The sequence below is a fragment of the Dromaius novaehollandiae genome, chromosome 20 (assembly GCF_036370855.1).
Source record: "Dromaius novaehollandiae isolate bDroNov1 chromosome 20, bDroNov1.hap1, whole genome shotgun sequence".
NCBI lineage: Eukaryota > Metazoa > Chordata > Aves > Casuariiformes > Dromaiidae > Dromaius > Dromaius novaehollandiae.
Window position 1 is genome coordinate 12,481,142 of NC_088117.1, and position 12,542 is coordinate 12,493,683.

Genomic DNA, 12,542 nt, shown 5'->3' on the forward strand with positions numbered 1-12,542 from the left:
AAAGTAGTTAGCTGATACACAGTTAGAGATTTTGTTGTTTAATTCTGCTACTATTGTTTTGCTGCCCAATATCAGATGACTCAAAGAAATAGAAAAGTCTCTAGAAGAGACTTAAACAATACAAAGGAAGATTTATTTTTTTTGGATTTTGGCATTTAAAGAACGGAATATTTAACTGAGAGCCCACCAGAAGCATTAAGCAAACTCCTAGGTTATACACAACATTTGTCCTAAAAGAAGGTAACATGTCTCACTATTTTAGTGTTCTGTTTAGCAATACTGTACGTCCACTGAATTAACTTTTCATTCTTCTCCAGATATCTAAGGTGGGGGAATATTCAACTTAAAAACACCCCTATAAATCAAAAATAAGGCAGATATTCTTCAGCATGAGACAGCTAGATACTGACAAAAGAAAAGCAAGGGTGCAAGTTTGGGTTAAGAGCACATTCCCTGTGTGGCATCTCCCTTTTATGCCTGGTACTGGAGCTGGGGAAGTTCCCAGAGCCTACAGTGTTTCAAAAGTTTTCTTCATAATGCTGGGATTGGATTCTAAATTTTGATAGCATCCTGGCCAATCTGGCATGTCTGGTCATGCCCTACTCTTATGAATCTAATTAAAGCCATAAGAGATTATATTAAAATAGTTAACTTCTCCCTGAAACAGACTATGAGTGCCCACAGAGTCAGGTTCCATGTCTCTCTTAAGGTAGGTAGTTTCCAGATGATGGGCAGCAATTAATAATGAGGGCAGTAACTTCAGAAGCAATTCCTGCTAGCTCCACAAGTGCACATCTGCTGCCTTTACAGGGAACTTCAAATATCAGACAACTACTTCATGCCAGTTTAAATATATACAGTGGGATTTACCTTCTGGAAAATTTCAATCTCTACAAAGATCGGCTATTAAACAACATAGTGTAGACTATCAAGAATTTATCTAGAACCAGTTAACTATTTAATAGGTGGAATCTGAATTTACATAACATCTCACAGGTGAAACATACTGATGCTTAGGAAGGGTTCTTTGCAATTGCACTAGTTTACATAACAGTAAAGTTTAAATATTTGTATTTTACCTTAAAGCATGATGCTCTATACAGTAGCTGCACAACATGACCAATGCTTGTTTTGGAGGCCTGAGGAAATCTTGGTTCTAGCCTTTGCACAACAAAAAGTACCAGAACTTTTCTTGAGAGTGCGGAGCCATCTTCCAGTGCCAGCAACACAAGTTTCAGTGCCTCCTCCTGCATAGCTTTAACATGCAAAAACATAAAGGTAGGCATTAAAATACATTGCCAGGAAACAGCAAGGCTATCATATAAGGCACCATAAGCAGGAACATCTGAATTGTCTTGAACACAATTCCTTGCTTGTTTTTACTTCACTAATCATAAGAAAAAACAAACAGTGAAAAAATCATTAAGAAATATGCTAGTTTAGAAATAAGGGAATATTTAGAAGCACTAAAAGCACAGCAAAATTAAGGGCGAAGATTGATTGTAAGTAATAAGTTTTCAGTAATACAGTTTGTACACTTTTCTGCACTGGCAGTCTTGCAGCCTTTGTAATTTTGGACATCTTATCAATGCTATACCATGAAACTGTATAAAATAAATATGGGAACAGTACAGCAATGCTATCATCAGCCATGGGAATCAGGAGCAGACTATTTTCAATTTAAACAGGATTTGCTGTTGATTTTTCGCTTACTTGAACAGTATTCTTAACTAGGAATTTGTTTTTACTACCAAAAATGTAAAGATGATCACTATAATTTTAGTTGCAGCATACTTTAATTTTAAAATTTACGGCTGATTGTATCCACAACTAAAGTATGAACAAAAGTGAACATCTGCAGTTTCCTATCACTTTCCAGCCAGAGACCAGTACCACTAGCCGGTGTTGGTTACACTGCATTACAAACAGCACAGAAAGCATGTTTGTTTATTCTTTGCCAGAATGTGGAATTCTTCCTCACAATTTTTAAGAGCAGTATCAATAAGGAAAAAAAAACCCCTAAGTCAGCAGATTTTACTAACTCTTTAGTCTGCCTTCTGCTTCCTCCCCGCCATAAAGTAATTACATCTTTAACTGCACAGAAGAAATTTCCAAGGAATGTTTCTGCATTAAGAAAAGGTACAACCAAAGACCCTGCCAGTACCTTACCTGGTCCTAGAAACTGGCATCCTCGTGCCCTGACGGCAGCCCAAAGATTGGCAGAAAGCTGCTGAGGATTTTGGTGCTGTAAAATCAGTTCTGTAACGGTTCTTTCTCCCAGGGATCGAGCTGCCCTCATGGCTCTAACCCGACCCTCTTCCTCCACCAGCTGACAATTCACCAGTGTCACAAGCTTCCTCTGCATTGGACGGCTCAGTGCACTCTGATTCAAGCTAGCAACACCTTTAAGGAAAGGGACAAGTGATAAACTATTAGTTCTAATATAACCAATTTACCTGAATAAGTTAAGGCAAACAAAAAAATGTTTGATTGTATATGTATATATTTCTCTAGGACTTGCATACTTATCACAAATATCTTTCTTTCTGTTAGGTAACTTGCATTCTGCAACACGTAAGAAGTCTTCCTCCTTGGTCAGGCATCTTTTAAGTGTTGTACTAAGAGATTTCCTGGCTTACTATAACCTGTAATGAATGCATATGTTTTCAAGTAGCATGTTCATCACTTCTATCCTCAAAGACAAGTTTAAGGCTACTAAGGATTCCTGTCTGTCCTTCAGAGCACGTAAGCCTTCTGCAAGTTCTCAGTAATGAACAGTGAACATCCCATGATTACTTGCAGACCTGCAAATATAGCTGTGTAATTCTTTACTAGAAAGAATTTTAAAAGTCTTAAATTGATGTCAAACCTATTCTTTAGGGAAAGTTCAACTTTAGTACAGTGCTGGCCCAAAGAAATGTTATTAAATAAAAAAAATGAGTAGCTTGTAAAGTTAAAATCAAAGATGGAAGTGTCACAGGTGTGAATGAACTTTTAAAGATGTAAGGGAAATTTTAATCACAAAAGTGAGAGGATTATGCCATTGATACCTAAAGATCAGTCAGTGCTGAAAACAAATGCTATTAAACATTAACCAACCTGCTACATCAAAATTCCACTGTTCAGTAAAGACTCACCCTTTCCTCCACTTAGTGGCTTTAAGTAGAGTGCCAAATCCTCAACACACTTCTTTGCTACTTCATAATGTTTGTTCTCTCCTACATTACTCAACTTTACCGTCTGATGATCAGGTACCTAAGAAAATGCAAGGAGGGTGGGGGAAGAGAGAAGAATTATATATACCTGGCTGACTTAGCAGATAGGCCTACGATGGTATGAACATCACTACTATTAGTTATGTAACACTGCAGATGTACATTGCTTTTTAGAGAAGCGAAAGACAGGACCCACCCAAGGTGTGTGGAACATAGTGAGGCATAACGCAAAGGACTAAAGATGAGTATCACAGCGATGAAAGCTTGTGATTGGTACTCAACACATTAAGAGCAAAGCAGGATGAAAGAAACAATAACCAAGGTCTAATGAGAATGGACTTAACAGATGTGTGAAGAACAGAAGATCTGAGAGGATGATCAGTGTACAAAATCAGCATGATCTACCACAGAGGGACAAAGGCAGTTGCAAGACAAAATTAATTGGCAGGAGCATAATATGAAAAAGCCCGAAACAGAAGTTAAAAAAATAATTTAGGCATGCAGCAGCTCTAAAATCTTCAAAGAGAAGAACGACAAACCTAACCTAGTGAAAAACCTAGTACACTAACAAAGTCAGACCATGCAAATAAAGAGTTGTTAGTCACAATACATTAAACAGTTTAAGAGAGATTGCAGGAAGTGAGGAGACCAGGAAAATAAAAGTTGTAAGGTTAAGGCAGTGATTATGACAAGTTTAGAAATAAAGAATGAAGGAACAGGTGAACTTGAGGAGAAAAAACACCCTGAAATATATAGTAAGTGTAAGGAGAACAGACTTATTTAGTCTCCATGAAGTGCAATACCGATTATATAATCACTGTTTTGCCACTGTTACGAGACGGCACAGGGAACATTCCTGGCCTGTGTCTGAAAGTGCAACTGAAAAGCCATCATCATGCATAGAAAGCCCACACGCACAACAACAAAAACACACGCTATCTTAACCGTGGTTAAACAGCTAGCTACTTCTGGACACATGACATGTATAAGTGAGATTCCCCATGACAGTGCAATGAATGAGCACGATCTGCAGATTCACTTTTTCTAATGACAACTGTGACACATAATCGTCTCGTTCTTAATTGGTGTTTTTCGCCAGTCGCAGTGCTATCCATCTCAAGATGATGGAAGCCTCTCTCAAAAGCACGCATTAGGTACTCACTGTGCAGAAAGCTCTAGATATCAAGAGCCTTTTTAAACCAGAATTCAGTTTACACAAAAAGCTAGAACATCTTTTCCTTTTATGAGAAAGGGACAGTCCTGAAAATAGCGTGGTTTCTTTTATAACATATGTGGATTTTAAAATACTACAAAGAAAACGTCTTATAATTTTTAGACTAAAACGAGTGCAAAACATCAGTGCATGCACTGCAGCCAGAACATAAATGGTAATAACATGAAGTGGCAAAACAAAGACCTCCTTAAATCATACCTGGGCTCCAACTAACTGGAGGAGTGCAAAGTTTACAGGAAGCACATCGATGTCTGTATTGATGGCAGTCTGGTCGAAAGGACATGCCTTGCGATGAAGCTTGTTCAGGCAGGTCTTACAGACAGTGTGAGAGCAACCTAAGCTGATGGGTTTATGCACATTCTCATCAAACTCGTTGTAGCAGATTGGGCAGGACAGAAATTCTGTCCACTGAGCTGCCTGCACAGGCATTGTGGAAGCTGGACACTTGCTTAGCAGGCTAGCAGACCATTATTTCACTGTATTATGTTTTGGCAGCTGTAAGTGAACAACAGAGTATTTAAAACATGCTTTCTAGTCATTAAGAATTATTTTTAAATTTTAAAACCCCACCAATTCAATATTTTACATAATAAAACCAAAACCACAAGCTGAAGTGCTCAAAAACACAAAACCAACTTTGTGTTTGGTTAATAATAGTATCCAGAAAGGCTCAAACTGAGTTAATGCAGACTACTGTAAGTAAATGTTGCACTTATTTACAATAAATACTATTAAAATTCTTCTCACAGGATTAAATACACCTTTGTCATGGAAAAGAAGAGGAAGTCACTTACTGGCACAGAAAACAAACATATGAATCACAGTAACCATATCTCACACAATCTCATCTAAATTCAGATTTTTAAAACCCTGAAAACACTCCTTGGCTGTGGAACAGGAACAGAGCTTGGGGGGCGGGGGGGGGGAGAATAAAACAAACAAAAAACCCTAAAAAGGTTACTTGTTTTCATTGGAAGCAAGCAGAACAAGACTGCTGGCTCTCCTTTGGCAGATCATGTGTGGACTTAATTAGACATCAATCTAAGCATTTTAATTTATACATCTTTGTTAAGAATCATGAGAAAATACTGAAAGAATGAAAGATTAACTTTGTGCTTCCCTTTTGCATTCTTTTCCTTTTTTCCCCTAAAAACCCCTCACAGCTCTCAAGAAGGGCAGAGTTTGCTGCGTTCAGTTCTTGCTTTTCAGATCTTCGCTACTTCACACAACAATGCAATCTACTTCGAAAAACTCGGAGCAAGAAAATCTCCGATGTACTGGAAATGCAGGTATTTAGGTCAAAATTTGCTCAAGATAAAACAAGCAATAACTTCAGTTGGCTTGTTATTAAGTCCCCTTCTGCTTGAAACAAACTCTGTGCAGAAGTACCATGCAAATCATTTATCCCCCCCCCCAAAACAAAACAAAAAAAAACCACACAAGAGAAGAATTTCTAGAAATTGTTCTGAAAGACATCCCATTTTACATAACTAAGTTCTGGGAAAAAAGATAGCAGGCCTATGAAGTTCAGCTAAAATATTTACATTCAAACTTTCCTCATTCACAGCTTCATCTAATGGCTAAACAGCCCCACCCTTTGCTGCAATGTGCAACAATACTGACTTTCTATGCAACCCAGAGACCAGTTAGTTTACTTCCAAGCTATGGACAAGCCTATCCTGGCAGCTGGTTAGAAATGCAAATACAAGCATTTTAATTACTTTTTATATTGTAATGTTTTCCAATGATGGAAAAAAGTAAATATTTTGAGGAAGTCAAGATCTCCCCTCCGCATTTGAATTCCGTAACCCTTTGCTGTGCTTCCATTGTTGGCCAGTCTACAGTTTAATTAATGCTGAAGTATCGGACCATTGAAATAATTACTGGAACACCAAATAGACTTGATGTGTAGATGTATTTTAATTATGACCATCTGTTTAGAAATTCTATTTAGCACTATGAACATTCAGTGCCCTTTAAGTAACAGGATACTTGTACACGATGTCCTTATCTCAGGGAACTTTTCAGTATTATGCAGAGATTTTTTTCCCCCAAAATGAATTCTGATAGTAAATGTAGAACAAAACAGACTGAAAGTTGAACCTGTCCCTTCAAAACCAAACTGCTGAGGCAAAACTTTCAACATAAGCCAGAACATTTACACACATTAGACAAAATGGATTTTCATCCAACTTCTAGGAAAAGCATGAAGTCAAAACTTTTGCAAGGAAGAAAAGAATTACACTTTTGCTTAATCTGCTATTGCTACATGTATCTTTCAACCAAGGAAATACAAAAGCAAAACAAGTAACTGCAAAAACAAATCATGAGTCAAAATGCCCAAAAAGCTTCTTAATTTCTCTGCAAAAGAACCCTACCACTTTAACCCACCTACTTCAGCTTCCCTACCAAAACAGCAGGACAAGAAATACACAGAACTGTAGTGCAAGGCTTTCCAGTAAACGCTTTCCTTAAAGCTTTTTGCCAGCATTACCAGAAATGGCAAAACATTAACACCACTGTTACTGCTGACCTAGCAAAAGTATCAGTGGTTTTCCATCTGTCTGACTGCACCATACAGGTAACAGCACGAACGAGACCTCTCTAGGAAGTGTGCTATCGTGACTCACGACGGGGAAAGTTTAAGAAAAGGCAGCTCAGCACACAGGCAGCTCGACTGCTAATAGGCTGTTGGTCACTGACAATCTCCGAATAAGCAGTCTTTACTTCCACACTTCTCATTAGTTAATTCCAACAAAGGAATCTCTACTCGGTGGTAGCACCCGCATTTAGTTTCCACAGATACTTCAAAGACTTGCAAAAAATAACCACCTCTCTCTTTACAAGCTTTTAAAATAGTTATGCCCTCTGTTTTCCTGATCAGCATAGAAATAAAACAAAACAGATTCCTTAGAGACGGCACCACCCATCTTTAAAGATCTATCTTTGAATATTTAATCACCATAAATGACAGACTCTACTGAGCATGTGTTGACCTTCAGATTTCTTGACAGGAAGATATCTAATTAAATCAGCAAACAGCTGGGAAAAGCTCTCAACTCCTAAAACTTCAAGCAGACATACACAGAGGAAGTCTCCATACTCTATTAAGCATGCCAGCTATCTTGCCATTCTTGCACTCCAGTGTGTTAAGAAAAACATCCCTGAATTATCACGTCAACTTCTACAAAAAGCATAAGCCAACTACTTAATAGACTGCTGTTCCTTGTCAAAAACAAGGTATTTTAGGGATGTCCTCTTGAAGAGCAAAAAAATGCATTGCTCTAAACTGAACAAACACAAGAAAGCAAGCATACTAAAGAATGTCAACTAGAAATCATTTTGTTTTGTAACAGAAAGTATACTCAGTTTGTACTAATTCCTGTTCGTTCTGGTAGTCATGCTATGTCTACACATGTACAGGGCTTCTCTTCCCTGTCAAAGTACAAGCACCCTAAAAAGAATCCAAGGAAATGGCTGATAAAGAAACTGGTCAAACATACAAGGTAAACAGTTTGAAAAGAGATGGTAGTTTTTACTTAAATAGGTTTATGTAGTATTGCTAGAAAAAAATTTATAGCATTATCTATTAAAAGCAACACTTCAGAGGACAAGTTGAAAAATGCTCATGTCTAAGTTCAGAAGTTAAATAAATAAATAGTTACAGTTGAGTCTCATTTTCTGTTTCTACTGCAGTGGCAAAACATTATTGTATTAATGTTTGCAAGGGAGCCTAGTAACAGCAATAAATCATTGATTTTCTCATGATAATTTTAGAACAGCATATTTGATGTAAGTGGGGGGTGGGAGCCTTGAAACCTTTATCAAACAGCTGTACCATTTACCAATAAAGGAAGCTGCAAGATTTAGATGTTCTTACTTTAAATTAACTTTTAACTACTTAATCTCATGCCATTCTTCACAACTAATCCAAGTCATTGCACTGATTCAACAAGCTTTGGACAGAGACCCATAAATATCACTTTAAGCCCGTTTTCCTAAGGAAACCGAGCTGAGGCAATCATGCTGTTCTGTTAGTCTGTTCCCCTCCCATAGCAATTTTAGAACCTCCAGACAATTTTCAAGCAAATCTGATAGAGATACTTCCTGTATGAAATATATATTCATTTCCTGAAAATCAGTATCTGGAAAAAAGTTTGGGTTAGTTCTCAAGAAACTCTGTAGCACATCCTCACTCAGCAGTTGTCTATTTTGTCTGCTTTCCTGGTCAATCAGCACATATGTACCAGCCAGCACCCAACTACAAAACAGACTTTGTTCAGATATAATAAAGGGCTATCTAGAGGGTAGGGACCCGACACAAATCTGCAGAAATTTCAACTTCACTTGTTCTACCTGTCACAGAACAAATTGCTAGTTTTCTTATTAAACACAACAAACCTTTAAAGGCGAGAGGGCTTGATCTCTGAGGAGCAATGTCGCCCATTTGGCACCTGGCCTTGAGTTCAGTACTAATACTCGTCAAACAACGCAAGGAGAGGTTTTGGAGCCCCGCAACAGGATACTGAGCCAGCACACAGAGCAGAACACTGCCTAGACTAGCTAATTAGAAATGCTGATGACAAAGCTTTATCTTAAAATCTACCCTTATCCAGGGCTTGGAGGCTAACACCAGAAAGCAGATGTTTACTTCTCCACTACAGGAGTTAATGACCTCAGGAGCTGAAGAACATGACACAAGAATAGAGAAAGGGATATTCTTTTGTTAGTGGTGGTGGAATTTCCCTACATCTTAATTCAGTAACTAGCATGCCGAGAGATACAAATTCAATTCCTTTCAAATGACTTTAATCCACGTTTCCACCTCACAAAAAAGCATCCAAACACACCACGGTATGCAACTTTAGAGCTGAGACACTTTCAATGAAGTTGAAGCTATTCCTTGCATAAAAAAGGACTGAAGATTCACAAAGAGGACTGAGCCTAGCACTCAGCTGCCTGAGCAGGTAACTTCTGGATTCTGCTTCATTTTCAAAGATCACTTGTTCATTTTTCCTCAGCAGTCACTGCATCAAATCTAGGAATACTTTTTAGAGCAAAATTCAATGCCTCCTCCCCAGCTACATACCCCAATTACTAGATAACATGGTGAGCATGGGTCTCAATCTAAGATAACCTTATTTTCTTCAAAGGGAAGCAGGTCCAACAGGAGGTAGAGACAGTGATCCCCATCAAAGCTGCACACTGCCCAGGCGTTAGGGCATTTACCAGAATCAGATATGCAAGTTTCAGCCCTTTGAAACGGAGGAGTTGTAGACTTGCAGTTGGTGCCTAGGCAAACGTCTAGGAGAAAACGAGAGGCGGTAGTATCACCAGCAGCCACGTTTCTGAGCAGAAGCGCAGCCTCGTAGCTCCGCATTAGGTCGGCTCTGCTCATGCCTACTCGATCAGGTCCCTCGTGGGACGCAGGCAAAGGAAACTCCAGTAAGCAGATCTTTTACGAGAATGAGACACAGAATAATTCTTCTGGTGCTGAACAAAGGTAAGTCTTTTCCACAGATTAAGCAAAATTTTGAAAAATTTATGTGATTACATGGAGTTTTCACAAATTAAGGTAGCCCAGTTACAATCTCACTGTAGATTTATGCCTAAATCCCCTGGAATTCAATTGTTTAACTACTAAATTAAAAAGCCCTTGAACTTGACTGCAGAGATCATGGGATTTTCTTATCCTTTTTAAAGGAAATGATTTTTCCATTGTATTTTTTGTTTATGCAGATTAAACATTTGTTTGCACTACAAGGAGGTAGTTTTTTCAAGCCTTCCCTCTCAAGTTATGCAGTACTGCAAGCATATTGCCTAGGTCAATAACTTAGTCAAAGCATCAGCTTTAAATTATTTTCCGAAATGCCTAGTCTTTTATTCATCTCTCTTCAAGAGCCAGCGTTTATAGATCTCCCTCTCTCAAAAAAAAAAAAAAAAAAAAAAAAAAAAAAAAAAAGCTTCATTAAAGGCTTAGGAAAGGGCCATCCCCTAATAGCTTTGCATCATTCAGCTATGATGACTTGAAGTTAAAATAAATCCTCTTTACATAGTAGACTCGCTTATTTCTACATTCCATATTGCATCTATCACATGTAAATCTCCTGCGTAAATTCTAGATATGAAGAGAATTCTTTAATGACCATTACATATATTATTTTGATTAGATTTTTTCAGCAAAAATTAGTGCTACTATGAGTACCTACAGCCCAATCTAAATTTCAGAAAAGTCATTATCAAGAGAAAACTTGGTGACATATTACAATACATATCTCTATTCAGACTAGGTTTTGCCAGCGCAACTACTGAATGCTTCTCTTGCTCTCTTCTTAAGAAATTGAAGCTTTAGATCTCCCCCTCTTCCTCCCTAAAACGTGTGGTTGAAGAAAAACTTACCATAAAGAATGCTAAAATTCATCAATACAAATTTCAGTTTATGGTTGCTCAGTGATTGCTGAAGTTCACTCCATTCAGAGTGAAATCCGCCCCCATCAACACTAGAGTGAGTACATCCCCAATAGGTAACACCTGCTCTTTCCCACTTAAGTGTTGCTAGCAAAAAATCACATTAGTAGACTTTAAGAGTTTCCTATAGACTTACGTAACTCCATTGGGGCTTTTTTGTGTTTCATAGGTGTCACTGATAGGAGAGTTTGTCCTTGCCACAAGCCTGATAGGAATTCAGATCCTGTAACAGTATTGACTTTTCAGGAATAACTGAAGGGCAACTGCCAGGAAAAGTTTTCTTCACCACCAAAATCAGCTGAACTTACTCTGAACGCAGAGAAGAGCATCTATCTCCAAACAAGTCCATTTTGACACAAGTACTTCTAGAATAGATATGCTAAAGAATTCCATACTCTTCATGAATATTTATCAGAGAATGAGAACTCTTACATGTGGCTTAGTTCTCCGTGTCTTTCAAATCCCTTTTATCACCATCTCCATTGCAACGCTTAAACCATGTGTTTTACACAAGTGGAATTCCATATTCTAACATTTTTCAAATAATTTTAAGGAAATATTAATTCTGCTCTCAAACATCAGCAAGAAAACAGAAGGTTTTTGTAAGAGAAAGAAAGGCTTTTTAAAGTTCATGGAGAACAGCTTAGTATATCCATGAATATACATTTTATTCCGTTCAATAGGGTTGTCCAGCCAGTAAAGAGTGACTGTTTCTACTCATCTCATTACGAGATCTAAAAAAGCTTACCAAATAAAGTTTAATGTATACCTATCAAAACAAATGCTACCAGCAATACCCTCTGTGTATTATAAATATTGTATTTATTATAAACCAGCAAACCTGTAAATAGAAGAGATTAATGCTCAAAATTAGGACTGAAGTTTGAGATATCTCAAGGACTACCACTAAGTTTGTTGGAATTTAATTTTTGGGCAGAAATGAGCGTGACTTCATACAAGACAGGAGCATGAGTAAGAAACCTCTTCTTGATGAAAGCTTTGCTCACATCGCAGAAATGAGAAAAAGTTCGTTAAAAAGGCACACAGGTCTTGGAAAAAGAGATTAATCACAATAATTAAGAATTCAGTGCTTCATGGAATAATACTTATGCTAGCAATAGAAGTTTCAAGTTCTAGAATTTCCACTTATATTTAGCACCGACCAAAGGTCAAATAACAGTATTTTGATTCAGAAGATTCACAATTGTACTTGTAGCTTGTCATTTAAAATGCCAAGATCTTTTCTGCCTCAAAAACAAGTTTGCACCCTTGCAATTTGAAGGGCTGAATTTAATTTTCATTTCAACATTATGATATAGCTACAATGGGCATTAAAGAATAATCAAAAGAGTGACTACATTACAAGAATTGCAATTAAACCCAGCTTTGTCAAGAGAAATCTTAAGTTTGCATTGAAAGATATAGCAGGGCACAAGATACAAACAAACCTACATCGCAGATTTTTCCCTGTTGTCAACCTAGACGCTGTTATTATTTTACTTCATTAGAGGCACCAGCCATTCCACTTTGCACCCTGACTGTAACTCAGCGCTCGCCCCTCTCCAGTCACACCGCTACCCTTTCCTATGCTTTGTGCTGACTTCTACTCTTGACTTAAAATCCTC

General features: G+C 37.7%; 1 protein-coding gene across 2 annotated transcripts in view; it reads right to left on the reverse strand.

Moving 5' to 3' along the window:
• The window catches only part of RC3H2 (ring finger and CCCH-type domains 2), a 30,742-nt gene that overhangs the window by 17,421 nt on the left and 779 nt on the right, over positions 1–12,542 (reverse strand). For both annotated transcript variants that reach the window (XM_064523929.1, XM_064523930.1), the window contains exons 2-5: positions 4,648–4,944; positions 3,138–3,255; positions 2,170–2,403; positions 1,080–1,255 (exon numbers count right to left, since the gene is read on the reverse strand). In XM_064523929.1, coding sequence (XP_064379999.1) covers positions 1,080–1,255; positions 2,170–2,403; positions 3,138–3,255; positions 4,648–4,878 — 759 coding nt within the window. In that variant the 5' untranslated portion in view covers positions 4,879–4,944. The remainder of the gene's footprint in view (positions 1–1,079; positions 1,256–2,169; positions 2,404–3,137; positions 3,256–4,647; positions 4,945–12,542) is intronic.